Source organism: Phoca vitulina, unplaced genomic scaffold (assembly GCF_004348235.1).
Source record: "Phoca vitulina isolate PV1807 unplaced genomic scaffold, GSC_HSeal_1.0 scaffold19, whole genome shotgun sequence".
NCBI classification, from domain to species: domain Eukaryota; kingdom Metazoa; phylum Chordata; class Mammalia; order Carnivora; family Phocidae; genus Phoca; species Phoca vitulina.
Genome location: NW_022589722.1, coordinates 17855707 through 17873231, shown reverse-complemented (window position 1 = coordinate 17873231; position 17525 = coordinate 17855707). Strand labels below are relative to the sequence as shown.

The following is a 17525-nucleotide window of genomic DNA, read 5'->3' as shown; positions in this document are numbered from 1 at the left end:
CTCTCTGGTGAAGGTGTCAGAGCTAAACCATAGCACACAGAAGTTTAGAACTCAAGGCAGACACCTCACCTCCATGGCCAACGTGTCAGAACAACAAAAGATAACAGCCCGTTGGCGTAGACCCTGGACCGGGGGTGGGCTTCCTCCTGCACACGCCGAGTGCTCTCACTGCCTGGGGGGCCACAAACTGTCACGACAATGATGCTCTTAAGATCTACTAGTAGCAGACGTCCGGTGAAAGCTTATGGTGTGGCAGTGACTGATGATTTAGTCTATTATTTTATCCTCGCGACATTCTCATGAAGTAGGTGCCATTATTATCTCTAATGTTCACTCAGAGAAACAGAATCTGAGAGGTTAAGTGACTTGCCTGCAGTCGGCGAGTAGGTGATGGAGAAGTGCTCACAGCCACGCCGCTCTTCCTACCACCTTGTCCAAAACCAGGGAACGTTGACCTCTCTAATCCCAAATCCCTTTTTAATACTAAAGGAGTTTGGAAATTAAGATGATCAAAGAAAAAATATTAGAGGATTCAAAGAAAAATATTTATCTGATCCCCAAATTCAAAAGCATTACGACGGTCTTCATATTCCTGATAGCCTAGAAAATACTTACATCTATCACCTTAGTATTTGAATCGCCCTTTAAAATATTTTGACTCTATCTGTGTATCTGTGGAGATAGGTCATTCCTCATTGCACCTCCCTTCTGGTTATTGTTCTTACCATTGACTGACATGTCCCTTGACAGGCCACCCATGGCCTTATAATTAGTAAGTGAATGGTCGGTTCCCCATCTTTATTTCATTTGATACAACTGCAATAGGAGAATGTTACTCCTTATTTTAATTTTTATTTCCTTCTTTATATGTCTTCCTTCTTCACAGGTTTATCATATAGAAAGAAGTTGAAACAAACTGGTTTGGCAACTGTACAATATAAGGCTTATTGGGATTTGGGGGAAGCTTGAAGAAAATGAGACAGTATATGTAAAAAGTTGAAGAAAAACATTATTAATTGCGGAGATACATGGCATTTTTTCTTGTGAGAAGAAAAGGTTCCTGCCAGTTAAATATTTCTTCTTTTCAAGCATGGTTCTTGACTTTGACACGTGCTCTTCCTTTCAGAAAGCTGTGGCATAGACTTATGGCCCAGTGGGCCTTATGTTTACTGGGCTAGGAGTGTCCAAGCCCCAGAAGTAATCTCTGGTGTTTTCTAGGTGTTTACCTTGCTGTGGATTGCTGACTGGATGGTCCATCACTTCTGGAGGAAAGGGAAGGACCCGGATAGCTTCTCCATCCCCTATCTGACGGCATTGGGTGACCTGCTTGGGACAGCTCTGTTAGCCTTAAGTTTTCATTTTCTTTGGCTTATTGGAGATCGAGATGGGGACGTTGGAGACTAATAAATCCTACAAACTGTTCTCAAGTCCCAAGGAGGAAAACACAAGACAACCACTTATGACTCTTTTTCAAAAATCTTAAATCAGTAGTTTGACTTCTACCAGGGTAATCTTCAGTTGGCCCTGATTCAATTAAATGGCCTTAACATTTTTGTAAGGAATTTGTGTTAAAACCAGAATGAACAGTATTTGTGCTGCTTTTCATAGAATAAATGGTAATTTGACATAGATGTAGACACAGGCTCAAGCTCTGAAATTGATTAAATAGGGAAGAATATAGGATGTTTACAGTGAATAATTTAAAAACCACTGATGTAGCAGAAATGTACTTTATTATTGTTTAACTTATAATGCCAGGTTCGAGAAAACCAAGTTCTACTTTAGCCTGTCTTATCTCACAGATGTATTGTCCTGCAAATCCTACTATAAAATGAAAGGGACCAAAACCAAGCCTTTAATAGTTTTAACTATGCCCATCTCTCTGCTAGCTGAGGATAAATGATCAGCGACTAGCTCCCAACCTGACTTAAATATGTTCTGCTGAGCATAAGATAAACTTACCTTTCCCTGTGCCAGTGCGAATTTAATTTCAGCTCTGGAAGGTCTTGGCAGGCTACCCTTTAAACACAGAATGACCTCGAGAGATCTTTAAAGAAAGCAGTGGGTCATTTTTGATCATTGATTTGTTGAAAGAATTTTGATCTTTTTAAGAAGACTGAGTAGTCAAAACCAGAAGATAAGCTGGGCTGCATTTGTAGGGACAAGATGGTGTGAGAAATTGTGTGTGTTTGTGTGTGTGTGTGAGAGAGAGAAGAACAGAGAGAAGGCAGAGAGAGAAGTGTTGGATGGAGAGGTAAATCTTGGATTGTTGATAGCAAAGATCATAGTGCTATTGAAATATTAGCATTATATAGTTATTCTTAAACACATTTTACTGATATGTTTTTGTCATTTGGTCCACATTTTGCTACTCTCCAGGATTTACTATTTATTACCTGTATTATAATGAATGTTTTTTTCTTATGAAAAAAACTACCATTTAATATCACCATGATTATATTATGAGATTTCGAATGAACAAGTGATTCATTTGCTCTTTTGAAGAAGTCTATTGGAACTTTTAGGCTTACCATTTTAAAAGAGAAGTTGATGGGTTACTTCAATGATTGGTCATGTCTGTGCATATCACCTATTTGCACAGGCTTATTTCTACATGAGACTCTATCATATACACTGCTATGTTTCCTATATATTTTTCTAAAACTCTGACCTATATTCCAAAACTTGACCAATGCTTTAGTTATTCAATAGTTAAGCATTTTTATATCACGTATAGTTCATTAAAAAATGGAGTAGAATCTCTCAAGATCATCACATATCTAATAATCGAACTGTAAGGGGAAAAATGTACATTAAGGTTGATCATTATGGTGTAAGTTGTGAGTTAGTTTTAACATTCTATAAATAGTACATTGTTTATAAACATATTGGGGAAGTATTCCTCTTACACTCTTTAAAATAAGGGGACTGTGGTGTAGAGTTATATATTTTTGCTTATTTTAAAACTTTAATTATTCCACTCTTCTGCCTTATAATGAATCTTCCAAGGCAGAGAACTGAACTAATTATAGACTTTCTCCTTTGGAGAGTTATAATGTCAAATAGTGAACATTCTTTTAAAAGAAAGAACGATTAAGTCAATGAATATTTAGCTGCAAAGATTTTTTTATTTAAAAAAATCCATAAATAATTTCTTTAATTTTATTATAAAGCATTTGTAAATTACTTATTTAAATTTGGGCTGTATGATTCATAAGCATTTCTATTTGCTGATAGATTTCTATCTTGATTTATAACATAAAAAAGTGCCCAGCAAACTACATTTTTAAAGCATTTACCGTCATCTTTAGTGCATTACATATTCTGAAACACACTCAAATACACTCTATTATATAGTACTCACAACAGTACCTATGAAATAGATCAGGGAGATATTCTTATCTGTATTTTGCAGCAGAAGAAACTGAATCGCAGAGAAGTTACACTTCTAACATTGCCTGGGTGTGAAGTGCCCAAATTGTGACTAAAATCTGGGTCTCTGGTCTCCTGAGCCAGTTACTCTTTCTAGGACCCCCCGGTGTACCAAGAGTACCTAACTAATTAACTGACAGGAAATAGGCTGGAGCATCAGGGTTTTCTAAAGTAGAATAGAATATTGCTACATCTTTTAGGGTTCAGACAGGGAAACCTCCATCTAACCTATCTTAACGGTAAGTATAGCCAACTCTGAATTATTCATGTTCTAAGACCAAGGAAAACACAGATAAATGAAGACTTCAGAATAAAGAATAATGCCTGATTTCATTGAACATTTAGTGGCCACCACCTTCCCCGATTTAATATTTTCCATAGATGCTAATAAGTAACTAGCATGGCCGATTTGAGTTCTGTCTCCTTTCTCTTTTGCTACCCAACCTTGGTTACAGCAACAAAATGTCTAAAAGGCATGTCATAGGGAAAAATAAAAACATGGAAAAATCAGTTACCAATTAGCTCAATTAATTTATAAAAGGGATATATATTCCTTTAAAAAATTTTTTTTACTGGTTTTCTGAAAGCCTTTACATAAGTATGCAACTAATAAGATGACTTATTTACCCACAACATAATTTATTATCCGTCTTATATAATGTAAATTGACAGTATTTATTTTTATACAACATAAAAACTCCTCTCCAAACTTCTTCCTTTCACTAATTTATCAGACACTTTATTTATATAGAGATCATCTTTTTAAAAACGTATTTTTATTCTTGCTCACTAACCATTTTTTTTCCTTTAAAAAATACAGTTTAGAAGCTGATAAAATGGAGACTATGGTAATGTCTCTTCTGGGAGACATCAAAAGTTCCTCATCATGCACTATCAGTGATGTAGCCAAATGAAATACATTTTAAGAAGTCTTTCAGTAATTGGGCTTCCTTGCCTTATAATGTATCTATGGTATTGTATACCCATTTATAATGGGCATCTGCTATCTTCAAATTGTTGTAAGCTCAAATAAGAATAAAATGTAAGAAATACAGCCTTGTTGTACTTCTTGATAAACTAGGTGGGCATCAAGCCTGTGTGGAACTCACGTAGAAGAGAATGGAATGATCTATGGATATTTGTTGTATTGATGAGTATAATAAACCAGGCTCTGACCATACCTCCACCTCTAAACCATTGCTTTAGCACTTCTTCACTGTTGAGCACTCTTCTCATTTTCAGCTTCGATTCCTAGGTCCATCAGTCCACGCATCCTCAGCTGCCTCCTTCAGACTCACCGGAGAGCTCTGGTTAAACACAGCCCCTGCCTTGCTGGTGCTCGAGCAGCTAAATATGGCTCACAAAAGACACAGGACTGCTCAGACAGATCTTTGAATTTATCACCTCAGGCATCAGGTTAACCCCCACTGCCCAGCAGCCTACTGTATTTCTCTTAATCACTTCACTCTCTGGAGATCAGGCCTTTGTCTCTAACACTGTACTGAAAGTATATTTGTCAAGGTCACCAAGAGTCTCTGTGTTGCCAAATCCAGTGATCAGTTGTCAGAATTCTTACCTTATTCAGTCTCTACAAGTATTTGAAGGTCTCCTTTCTCCTTGAAATGCTTTCTTCATTTAGCTTCCCAAAAAACCCCCTTTGCCTTTTGCTTTCTTTTCTGCATCACTGAAAGCCCCGTGTCTGTCTTACTGGTTTGTCTGTCTTGCTGGTGGTTCCTCCTCAATCTCTACATTTCGGAATGGCCTATAGCTCAGTTTTGATGACCTCTTTCTCTATCTACTCTTTCTAGGTGACCACACCCACCCATTGTTTCAAATGCCATCTGTAGCGATTATTCCCAAATGTATTTCTCCAGCCCAGGCCCCTCACCTGTGTTCCAGACCTCTATGTCCACATGCCTGCTGAACAACCCCACTTGAACCACTCTGAGGTATCTCAGATAATCTGAACAACACTACCAACCACTTAACCTGACTGACGCATATAGACCACCGTATCAAACAACCACAGAATAAACGTTAAGGGCTAATCTCCTTAATATATGTAAAGAGCTTCTATAAACCAGAAGAAAGAGACCAACAATCCAATAGTAAAATAGCCAAAGACATAATTCATTAAGAAACCAAATAGATGCTCAATATCAAACTAAAAGAAATGCTAATTAAAATCATACTGAGAGGTGCGTGGGTGGCTCAGTTGGTTGAGCTACCAACTCTTGAATTCGTGATCCCAGGGCCCTGGGATGGAGCCCGGCATCAGGCTCCATGCTCAGCAGGGAGTCTGCTTGAGGATTCTCTCCCTTTGCCCTGCCTCTTGCTCTCTTTCTTTCTCTCTCTCTCTCAAATAATAAATCTTAAAACCACACACTGAGATAGCATTTCTCACCTATCAAATTGACAAAAATTCAAAATCTAATAAAACATTCTCTTGGCTAGGTTGTAGTAAATCCTGGTGGTAAATGATAAATTTACCATGACAAATTGATAACAGCTCTGTAGAGTGGAATCTGGCCCATATCTACCAAAATTACAGACACACTTATCATTTGATCCTGTAGTCCCACTATTACCATCATTAGACCCAGGCAAGTGAGGCCCCTGCCCTGGGCCCTCCGCCACATACAGTGGTTGGGAAACTGGCCAGCAGGCCACATCCAAGTCACTGCCTGTTTTTATAAATAAAGTTTTATTAGAACGTAGCCATGCCCATTTGTTTACATACTGTGTCTGGCTGCTTTCCCTCTACAGCAGCAGAATTGAGTAGCTATGAATGAGACCATATAGCCTGCAAAGCCTAAAGTATTTACTCTCTGACCTTTTATACACACAAAAAAGTTGACCCACCCTGCGTTAGAGTGCATTCCTCAAATTTTATTTCTAAGTCTCCCTCAGGTACCTGGGACGAGCCAGGATCAGCTATGTCATCCAGGCAGAGCAGCCCAACCTGAAACTAGTCCTATATGGGCTCTAGTTGCCAGAAGCACCTCACAGCTTTGTAAATCACTGCCCAATGCCTGGGATCAACAAGGGATGAGAATGCGCCCCAGTTCCCATTTCTTCTGTTCAGGGAGAGCCCCTTATATGGGGTCAACTAGATGCCCCCAGGAAGTCAGACAATCTACTTATGGGGTAGTCCCAAGGCTCTAGGGCTAGCCCCAGTTCCAAGAAGGCAATGTGGTGGGCCAATCACTCTCACTGGCCAGAATGACAGTGGGCTGCAGGAATGGTGCTGACATATTGATTTGGAGCGACTGACACATCAGACAGAGGACAAGTTCAGAGCCCTGGGCCACTGACAATTGGCTGACAGCTAACCCTTAGACTTGAACCTCAGATCTCTTGTCAGCATTCTGACCATGGCATCACCTCTGGCCTAGAACATTGAAGGGTGACAGGGTGGTGGCAGGTGTCATTTACCCTGTGTGCCCTCACCGCTTGCACCCAGGAAAGTCTCCCCAACTTCTTGCAGGCTCTGTGCCACTTGTCACGCAGCCCTCTAGGGGTGGCTGCTCCTTTCTCCGCTGATGGCTTTCAAGACCACTGCCCCACAACTGACCCTTCCAATTGATGTCCTGTCTTGCCTCCAGTTGATGATGCCATGCTCTCCCAGGTCAGTCTTAAATTGTGCTGGACAAGGAACAGCCATTCATCATGTGGATGGTACCATTCTTCTCAACCTGCTTCTGGACCCTCACCTAGCCTTCCCACTGGTCACAGTGTGTGGAAGGCAGGCACTGTTAAAGAAATATTCAATGACACTTGTTAATGATGGTAAGGCTAACCTTATTCAGGGACCTGCCATGGGATATTATAGTGGGGGAGAGAGATGGGGCTCAACTCTGAAAACAACATGGGCAAGTGGGGGTCAGTGGATGGAAAATTACTGAGAGGAAACATCAGGGGTGAGGGGCATTCTGTCTTAGTGAACCTAACAGGATTTTTGTGGAAGGGAGACGGAGATGATCAGACATCATCACCTGGGGTGTGGTGGAGGACGAGGGGCCCAATCAGATATCAAGGTTTGATCAGATATCAAAGGTGGAGGGTTCTGGTTAAACTGACTTAGCAGGGTTCTTGCTAAAACCGGATTTGATAAGGAAGTGCACAGATTGACCTAGGAGAAGTTTCAGGAGCCTGACCAGAGTTTGACTCTTTGGGTGTGGTCAACACGGAGAGAAATCACATCTCAAATGCAATAACTACAGTCTAAAAGCTCAAGAGAAGACATGGTTGAAAGATGTGTTCTACATTTATGCTCTAAAATTCCAAATGGTAAATTTAACGTGAGAACACATTATTGCTCATATTTTCCCATGCACCTGCGATGAGACTAGTGTCCGGGGCTACCATCAGCAAAGCCCAGTAACAACCTTTGAGAAAGTCGTTGGAAGCCAGTATCTCCGGGGGACAAGATGATGTGGCAAAAGGGGAAGAGCTGTCCACAGCATTAAGTCACGGGTATGAGGGGACAGAGGCCACAACACCTGTACCGTGCACCTCAGAGGCCCTGCAGGTTGGGTTCGGGACCACAGCAATAAAGCAAATATTGCAATAAAGCGAGTCAAATGAGGTTTTTTGTTTCTAGTGTCTATAGAAGTTATGTTTACACTATACTATACCCTATTAAGTCTGCAATAGCATTATGTCTTAAAAAAAATGTATAGGGGCGCCTGGGTGGCTCAGCTGGTTAAGTGTACAACTCTTGGTTTCGGCTCAGGTCATGATCTCAGGGTAGTGAGATCCAATACCTTGTCGGGCTCCACACTGGCCATGGGGTCCGCTTGTCCCTCTCCCTCTGCTCCTCCCCCCCCCCGCCGCTGTCTCTCTCTCTCTCAAATAATTTTTTTAAAAAAGCAATGTATATACCTTAATTGAAAAATATTTTATTGCCAAAAAGCGATAACCAACATCTGAGCTTTCAGCAATTCTTAATCTTTTTGCTGGTGGAGGATCTTGCCTCCACATTGATGACTGCTGACTGGGCAGGGTGCTGGCTGCTGAAGGTGGGGGTGGCTGTGGCAATCTCTTAAAAATAAGACAACAATGACGTTTGTCACATCGACTGACTCTTCCATTTACAAATGATTTCTCTGTAGCGGTACTGTTTGATAGCATTTTACCCACAGTAGGACTTCTTTCAAAATTGGAGTCAAGCCTCTCAAACCTGCCAGTGCTTCGTCAACTACATTTAGGTAATATTCTCCATCCTGTGTTGTCATTTCAATGGTCTACAGCATCTTCACCGGGAATAGACTCCATCTCAAGCAGCCACTTTCTTTGCTCATCCATAAGAAGCAACTCCTCATCTGTTAAAAGTTTATCATGAGATTGCAGGCATTGAAATATAATAATAATTTAAAAGTTTGAAATATGACAAGAATTACCAGAATGTGACAGAGGGGCAGGAAGTGAGTGAATGCCGTGGGAAAAATGGTGCCGGTAGTCTCACTCAACCCCGGGCGCCACAGACCTTCAATTTGTAAAAACACACAATATCTGTGAAGCTCAAAAAAAACGAAGCGCACTAAAGGTATGCCTATAAATGGGTTCAATCTACATTTTGGTTAAGTTAATCTGTATCCCATGAACGACTCTGAGCCCAGGGTTGGGCAGAAAGTTAAGTCGCACCTGGGTTGAACCTGCCTCATTGTGATGGTAAAACTAAAGGCTTTAAAGGTGATTTCCAGAAGTTTTTCTCTCCCAAAGGCAGTAGTCGGGTAGCTTTGGTGTGGACATGGGTCTCCTTCGTCTTGGTTCCACTTTTCTTGGTAATCAACAGTTGATTCTCATATTAGCTGAGAGCATTACCCTCGTCATGCACGCAGTGTGAGTGTGTGCGCGTGCACGTGTGAGTGCACCTGTATGAGCGTGCACGTGTGTGCAGTTCAGACCCGATCGTCAAATCTGGACCTGACACTATGATTTGCATTCAGTGGTGGACGTGATCCAGGAGCACCAGGAAGGTAGCTTACGCCTACCACTGCCTAGGATTTGTTAAACAGTTTCTCTTGAAAGGACATCATTTGAATAGAGGACTTCCTTGCTGTCGCTATGAATATTCATGATACATTCATTGCAAAGCGGTTTTAAAAAATTACTTGTGTTTGATTCTCTAGTGCCTTAATGGTTTCTGCTAATAGCATGTCAGAAGTTGAATATAACAAAACGTGAGATGCCTGTTGATAGAGTGAATAGCTCATGATAGCTGCTAATTGGGTTTCGCATAATCTTGTGATTTCATATAGCTTAATATTAAAGAGAGAGGTTTTCTAGGCCCCAGTGAAAGCTGATCTAGACCGCGAGTGAAGTTAACGAGTTTTTATTAAGTGCCAGATGCGAAGGCGCTTCTGCTCTCAGTGCCGAGGAGAATCCAACAGATGAAATGAGGCTCTTGTGGTGTATGGCAGATGATCCATGAGAGGGCCGAGAGTTTACATATGAGGAAACTCAGCAGGTTTTGATAACAATGAAAACTGCAAACTAAATGTCCACCAACAGAGGAATAGTTAAAAAAAATTATGGTACACAGTTTGCAAAATATATGTAAAATACATATATTTTATGTATAAATACGATCATATTTTCCAAAAACATTTAATGACACGGGGAAAATTCTCACAACGTAAGTGAAAAAGATCAGGACATATGCAGGTTGATCTCATTTATCGTGGACTGCCTTCCACCACCCCTCACCCAGGGACTGGGGAGAAACAAACAAAAAGCCACTTGGGTTTATCAATTTTCCTGCTCACTTAATGCAAGGAAATGAATACAACGCGGGCAAAGAGAAGTCCGTACCTCGGGAAGGAAACGAATCCTCACAAAGATCAGTTTTATAATTTCAGGCCTTATTTTAGGAAAACAAATCAGAACTCCACTGTAACCCCCAGGGTCTCCATCTCAGCCCCCACGAGCTGGCACCAGCCACCCCGGAACCCCGTGCTCACTGCTGCCCCTGATGGAGCCAACACAAACTGCAAGGAGAACAGCACCGGGAAGGGAGCGCGCAAGCTGTGAAATTTGCAAGAGGGGCAGGACTTAGCGGGTTATTTCTCCGGGGATGAGAGGCAGTGGGCTCCAGGGAAAAGGAGGAGGCTGGAGAAACCAAGGGGAGAAGGGAGAAGTGGGAAGAATTCGGTGAGTGAAGTCCACGTGGCACAGCCCGGAAGACCTTGCCAGGACTTCTCACTGCGGCACGTTCCAGTCACCCCAGTGCCTCTACCCCCACACTATTTAGCGAGTCAGCTGTGGGGCCTGGGCACCTCACGGCCCTAGTGCAGAAGTCGAGAGTGATAAAGCACAAGTATAGGAAGCCAGGCATGCTGCTAATCAGCTTCCCCCTCTCTGCCCAATTAAGTATGACTTTGTAGCAACTGTTGAATCCTTTATTAAAGGACTTCCAATCTTCTCTGGGGGAGGGTATACCTGCTTCAGGGAAAGGGTCACTGGAGAGGCTAGCCTCCTGTCCTCCCTGGAGTGAACCATGGCAGCCCCCTCACTGTGGACTGCTGAACATCAGGAAGCATCAGGGGAAGGCCCCAACTTGATGGGACATGGGGAGGCACAGGCTTTGGGGACAGAAATGCAAAAGGGCTACCACAAGGACTCACAGTGCCTTTGAGCGGGAGAACTATGGGGGTGGGGAAGAAAGGTAAGAAATATATGTGTGATGTGTAACTGTACATTTTTAAGAAATCGGAAGGAAACACCAAAATAATAACATTGGTTATCTTATGGTGAGCTTTTAGATGATTTTTTCTATTCGTGCTTCTCTATATTTCTAAAATTTTCTGCAGCTAACATGTATTGTTGTTGTTGTTGTTTAAAGCTATATGTCCTATCAGAAAAGCAATCTTGACCTTCCAAAAGTATATTCTAAATGGGTTTTTAAAAAGATTTTATTAATTTATTTGAGAGAGAGAGCACGAGCAGGGGGAGGGGTGCAGAGGGAGAAGCAGGCTCCCCACTGAGCAGGGAACCCGATGTGGGGCTCGATCCTAGGACCCTGAGATCATGACCTGAGCCAAAGACAGATGCTTAATCGACTGAGCCACCCAGGCGCCTGTAAATGGGGTTTTCAAGTGAAATTTGCTGGTGCAGTATTCACTTGGCTGTGACGGGGGTGTCCTTACGCTGATTCTCAACACGCAGGCTACCAGCTGTTACTATCATTAGTGCTAACATTATGTTGACTGTCATTGTCGCAGGGTAGTGACTTAAGGATTTTCTGCACCCTTTTAAGGTGAGCAAGTGATATGGCCAGGAACACAAAGGACAAGAGCTCTTCACTTTCTAGACTTCCAAAACCTCTATCAGACATATATTGGGCAAAATCTATTCTAACTTGTTTTATGAGTGTTACATATCCTGGTATCTCCTGAAGCCCTGGTGTGCAACAAAATATATTAAATACAACTTCAGTTGCTTTGTTGCCTCCTACTCCCCATCGGATTACTGGAGTATGCTGCCTTTGATCCAACCCTATCAATCACCTCCATTGGAATGCACCATCAGAGGTAACATGGGGCCTCAAGTCTATTAACAATAGGTGGCCACAAAAGTAAAGGGTTAAAAATATGGACATGTGGGGCCCATTTAGTCTGGTAAATGGAGATGACTTGATTAGCTGGAGGAGATCTTGGCTTCTGAAGCTACTAGCTCAAATAACAAATGTCCTCCTTCAGTCACCTTTGGAATGGAGACACACGGGTAGAGTTGATTTTGAGTTTTAATTCAAAGATATTATGAAGCATTTCACATGAGGAAGAAATTTGGACTTCTTGGTCATTTATCCAGAAGGCTGAATAATTTCAGGGCAGAGGAAAATGTGGTCAGTGGCCTCAGAGTAATCAGCACATTAACCATCCTGCAGAAATGTAAAACTCTTCTGTGTGGGTTAATGGGTACAATTAACACCAAAATTAGATACCATATGTAAGTAATTGAGGTTATTTAACATAGCGATTGACTATATACATCTCTGGACTGTGCAGCAGGTAGTCTCGGAATTCATTAGAGAGTGTAATTAGCAAGACTTTATTGGATTTCATTACTGGCTCCAGAGCAGATTTGTATGTGAAACACCTCAGTAGGTAGTTGTCTGAGAAAGCCTGAGTGGCCCTCATTTCCACGTTCCGATCGAAGTGGGTAAAGATGTATTTTCAGATGCAGACTCAGTTCATCAAAGTAAATTTAATCTCATCATATCCTCTCTCTCTCCAATCCCCTCCACCTCTCTCCAGCTCCTCTATCCTCTACCCTCAAATGAACTTGTCTGCCCAGCCATCAGGGACCTTCCTAATTCTCCCTATCACTCATTTCACTTCAACACAAATGTTTGCTGGGGTCAGGGCTGGCCTCTTCCTTCTCCACTTTATCAGCTGAGCTCACTTCTAATCTTCCTCCATGGCTGACTCCCATCTATCCCTGGGCAAAAACTCTCATTTATTGAGATAAAGGGAGCCAGAAGGAGGTAAGCCCATGGTAGACAGAAGAAAAGGGGATGAATATTTGACTCTGGGAGGAGGGCAGTCATGGTAAAAGGCTTTCCTGAAATCTAACCAGATTGAACTTTTGAGCGAAGGTTTCCAATGCTAGCTGACCATTTAGAATCACCTGGGAAGCCTTTATAAACCACTGCCACCTGGTCCCACACCCGGAGATTCTGATTGAATTGCGTTGGGGGAGGGGAGCAGGGATCCAAACGTTTTCAGAGCATCCGGGGATTCTAAAAGGACAGGCAGGTTTAGAACTCCTCAAGAGCAGGGCTTCTCATACTTCCATGTGCAGGTCAGCCACGGCGGTGGGGAGCCGGGGCAGGGGTTTTGTTGCAGTGAAGATTCTGATTCAGTAGGTTTGGGGTGAGGCCTGACATCTTGCCTTCCTAAAAAGTTCCCAGGGGCTGCTGATGCTGCTGGTCGCTGGATGACACGGCAGGAAAACAGCTTGTACCCCCAAAGAAACTGAGATAAAGCCCAGGTGCTGTTAGACTGAGTCTGTGCAGGAGAGGAGGAGGATGATGATGATAATGATCGTTTGGATGCGGGGTAAATATACTTCACCAGCCTGTGAGCACAAGTAAGGTCTCAGGCTGACAATGTGTTTACAGCACCTACTCAAAAGGCTCCTGCTCATCCCTCCATTTGCATATCGGCACCTCCAGCTCCCTCCTTAAGTCTCATCCAGTGATTTCCAGGGGTCCCTGGGGGGGTCTCTCACTCCACTTCAACCACAGCCTCTCGGGATCGCCTGGTTCATGCTCCAAGCTCAGGACACCTCTTGGGGAGGGCTGTTACAGCTGCTGGTGCCAGGCCCTGCTCAGGCCACCCGGGCCGCTCGGAAGGCCCTGCAGAACCTCCGTCCAGGGCGGCGCGGGTTCGGGTAGCGTCTACACAGCAGCGGGAGATTGCGGCGCAGGTGCCTCGGTCTGTAGCTCGCTTCCGCGTCTCTTCGGAAACGGCAGATTTTCCCTGCAGCTCCTCTCCAGGCCTAATCCACGGGCTGGCAAAGACGCAGGTATCATCTCCGGCTTGGCAAAGAGGAAGAACGTAAACTGGCTCCAAACGGAAAAACCTGCCTCCGGGAACTGAGTTCCTTGCCCAAAGAAATTTTGGAAGTGGGAGCAGGATGGCCAGTGCTGCTGAACGCGGTGGGCCGGGGATGCCGAACTGCCCCGGTTTCTTGAGTGGGACCATCACCCCTTTTGGACTGTTTCAGGATGCACGTGGAAAGTCAGACAGTTCAGCAATGCGACATTGAAACAATGTTGAGTGAAACCATTAAAATTCAAACAATGTGGAGATAGTCTCGCTGCCCATCCCCAGCGCCCCTGCTCATAGGTAAGCCACTGGGACTCCCACCTGGGACTCCAAGTACGTGCATATACACCATTCGGTGTATACACCGTGCTGGCTTGGGCTCTAAACTACGCTTCTACCTCGCCTTCACGATTTCTTGGTTTTAAGCAATTATTTACTAATAACCAACGTGAAAAATGTACAGTTTGAGTCACTTCCGTCACCTCCCTCTACAACCCCCTCCTCCTGATTTTGTTGGGTTTTTTACTAACTGGTTCTTATTTGTTACTTTTAAAACTTAAGTATTATGCTTAAACTGCTGTTTCTTGATCCGTAATCTTTAGATACTGGTTTTTCACTTACCAATGTGTATGCACCCCTGCATATTTCTGCACATCTCCCTCTTTCTTCAAGTACTGTTAACTGGGTTATTTTGTCAAATTTGTCTAAATGGGGGTGCCTGGGTGGCTCAGTCGTTAAGCCTGTGCCTTCTGCTCAGGTCATGATCCCAGGGTCCTGGGATCAAGCCCCGCATCGGGCTCCCTGCTCGGCGGGAAGCCTGCTTCTCCCTCTCCCACTCCCCCTGCTTGTGTTCCCTCTCTCGCTGTGTCTCTCTCTGTCAAATAAATGAATAAAATCTTTAAACAAAAAAAAAAGTTTGTCTAAACAGCATCAAAGGTTTAGAAATAGCCAAAGTAAAACTGGTGAATCACTGATGTAGTAATTAGTAAAAATGTATTGTGTACAGAGCTAAAAAGACAGTTTGCAAACCGGGAGCACACACACCAAAACACAGAATGAGGCTCGGGGGGTAATACGGTTATAAAGCAGCTCATCTAATGAGAAAGCAGTGACTGTTCATTCTTCACAGTGATTGTTTGCAATATTAGAATTCTCCCAAATGATAGGGAATTGGCCAGTGGTTAGCTCATACCAACCTAGGAGAGCGGTTAAAGTTTTGCTTATGATTTCCAGAGGCATGGGCAATAAATAACCCAGGTCAAGTTAGCCTTGCAAAATAAGCCAAATTAAGCTTTGCCTGTATGACTAAACTGGTTTCATCTGCTCAGGGAATTTTCAAGGCTGGTCTCTGTTTGTTTTTTATTTTAACAAGGGAAAACAGAGTTTAGAAAGTTATGTTTAAATAAACAGTGTTTAGTGAAGAACCAGGGCAGGCTGACTGGATGCACAGAATAGGAAATCTGTCATATGGCAGGCATGCCTCTCCGAGGGGAGATTCCAAGAGTCAAGGGCAAATCAATTCTCTTCCCTTAAATGCCATCAAATACTGAACCGTTTATGTCGCTGAAACATTGAGTGTCACTGAAAAGGAACTCTGAATATGTTTAGTTTGTTTTACTTTGGGAATGAATACTCTTGTGCAGTTTTCCCTCCCTGGTGTTTCAAAATTATCTTCTTCCTTGATGATAGAGAAAAAAAAATTACTCCATCGTCCATATCTTCCAGCAGTTTAATACATTTTGAGTACGTGCATATACACCGACTTCTTTCTAGGACGATTTGCATAAAAGTTATCCTGGGATTAACTTTTCCTTACTTTTAGTTTCCCAGTGCTTGGGGGCTTATGCATTGTCTTTCTTCAATTTATTTTTCCTTTTGCTGCAGTGGATCCCTAAATTACTTTTTCAAAAAAAAAAAGTCTAGAGGTGTTTGCATGTCTGAAAATGAGTTTTTGCATGTCTGAAAATGTATTTTGCTCCCCTAATATCTGATTAATGTTTTAATTCTACATTTAAAATCCTTTCCCTCCAGAACTTTGAAGACCTTTCTCTACTGCCATCTAGAATTTAAGCATCACTGAACAGAAAACAGCAGTTCACAGTACGGAGCCAGACTGCTGGCTTGAAGTCTTGGTCTGCCACCTGCTCGCTGTGCGGCCAGGGTAAGTTTCTCAGTATTTTCATCCAAAAAATGATGGTGATGATGATATATTAGTTAGCTAATATGTATAAAGTGAAGCAGCTGCTCACACATAGTATGGAAGTGTTAGCGCCTTTTAAAAAATCAATTTCATCATCGTCATTGTCTTGCATGTATCCTGGGTGTTCTGAAGTATCATGATACCATAGCTGTGTGAGTCTTTTTTGCTTCATAAACTTGGTACTTAGAAGACCCTTTCAAGTATCTTCCTTTAGTTCTGGGAAATAAAAAAACTTTTTAAAAATAATTTTATGCCTTCCACTTTCTCTCTTTTCTCTTTCTCAGATGTCTTGGTTAAATGTAGGCTCTTTTGGATCAAGATGATGTGTTTCTTGTCTTTTTTTTTTTTTTCTTCTTCTCAGATTTTCCATTTTTCTGTCTTTTCTATATTCCGGAAGATTTTCTCATCTATTTCTTCCACCTGATTTATTACATTCTAAATTTCTGCATTCATGTCTTTAATTATCACAAATGGTTTCTTGTTCTGTGCTTCTTTTGGTTCACTTTGGAGTTTTTAATGGATGTAATAACTATCCATATCTCTTTGTGGCACTTAGATTTTTTTTTGATCTACAATTTCTGCTAAATTATCTCCATTCCTCCCAGAATGTGATGGACCATAGTCCTTTATAGATGCCTCACTTTTTTTTTTTTTTTAACATTTTAAAAATTTATTTGAGAGAGAGAGCATGAGCAGGGGGCAGGGGCAGAGGGAGAAGGAGAGGGACAAGCAGACTCTGCTCTGAGTGGGGAGCCCACAGTGGGGCTCAATCCCAGGACCCCGAGATCATGACCTGAGCCGAAGTCAGAAGCTTAACCAACTGAGCCACCCAGGCGCCCCGATGCCTCACTTCTTTTGAACAATCTTCTTATATTTTAATCCTTTTCCATGATATTAATTGCACCCTCCCATAATTGACATTTTAAGAGAATCACATTTTGCTACTCCCTGTAACTAGGACATAGACTTTGCTTCTGCCAATCAGAACATGCTCCTTTGAGAAGTTTGATTCTAAAGTGAGTTACAGGAGGAAACGGCCAGGACACCTGGCATCTATTTTGTACTGCAGGAAACAGAGGCAACATTTCTCTGGGATCTGCAGCAGGGGCCACAGTGGCTCCCTTACCAGACTAGGTCTACATTCTGGAAGATGTTCCTGGGGACTCAGCCCAGAGTTGATTCCGCCAGTCCTTTTAAAGTTTGTCTAAGATGCGTAACACCCAAAATAAGTACTTCCCTGATAATGGCTTTCTAGCTGGATTTACCCCCATATTCCAGATTTTTTCTTTTTCAAACTGCTCATATGGCCTTGCCACATGGACATTCAATGAACCCCA

The 17525-nt window shown here is 42.4% G+C and overlaps 1 protein-coding gene across 2 annotated transcripts in view; it reads left to right on the top strand.

The window, feature by feature from the left end:
* The window catches only part of SLC41A2 (solute carrier family 41 member 2), a 113643-nt gene extending 108934 nt beyond the window's left edge, over window positions 1-4709 (top strand). For both annotated transcript variants that reach the window (XM_032416245.1, XM_032416244.1), the window contains exon 11: window positions 1219-4709. In XM_032416245.1, coding sequence (XP_032272136.1) covers window positions 1219-1404 — 186 coding nt within the window. In that variant the 3' untranslated portion in view covers window positions 1405-4709. The remainder of the gene's footprint in view (window positions 1-1218) is intronic.
* Window positions 4710-17525: the final 12816 nt, after the last annotated feature.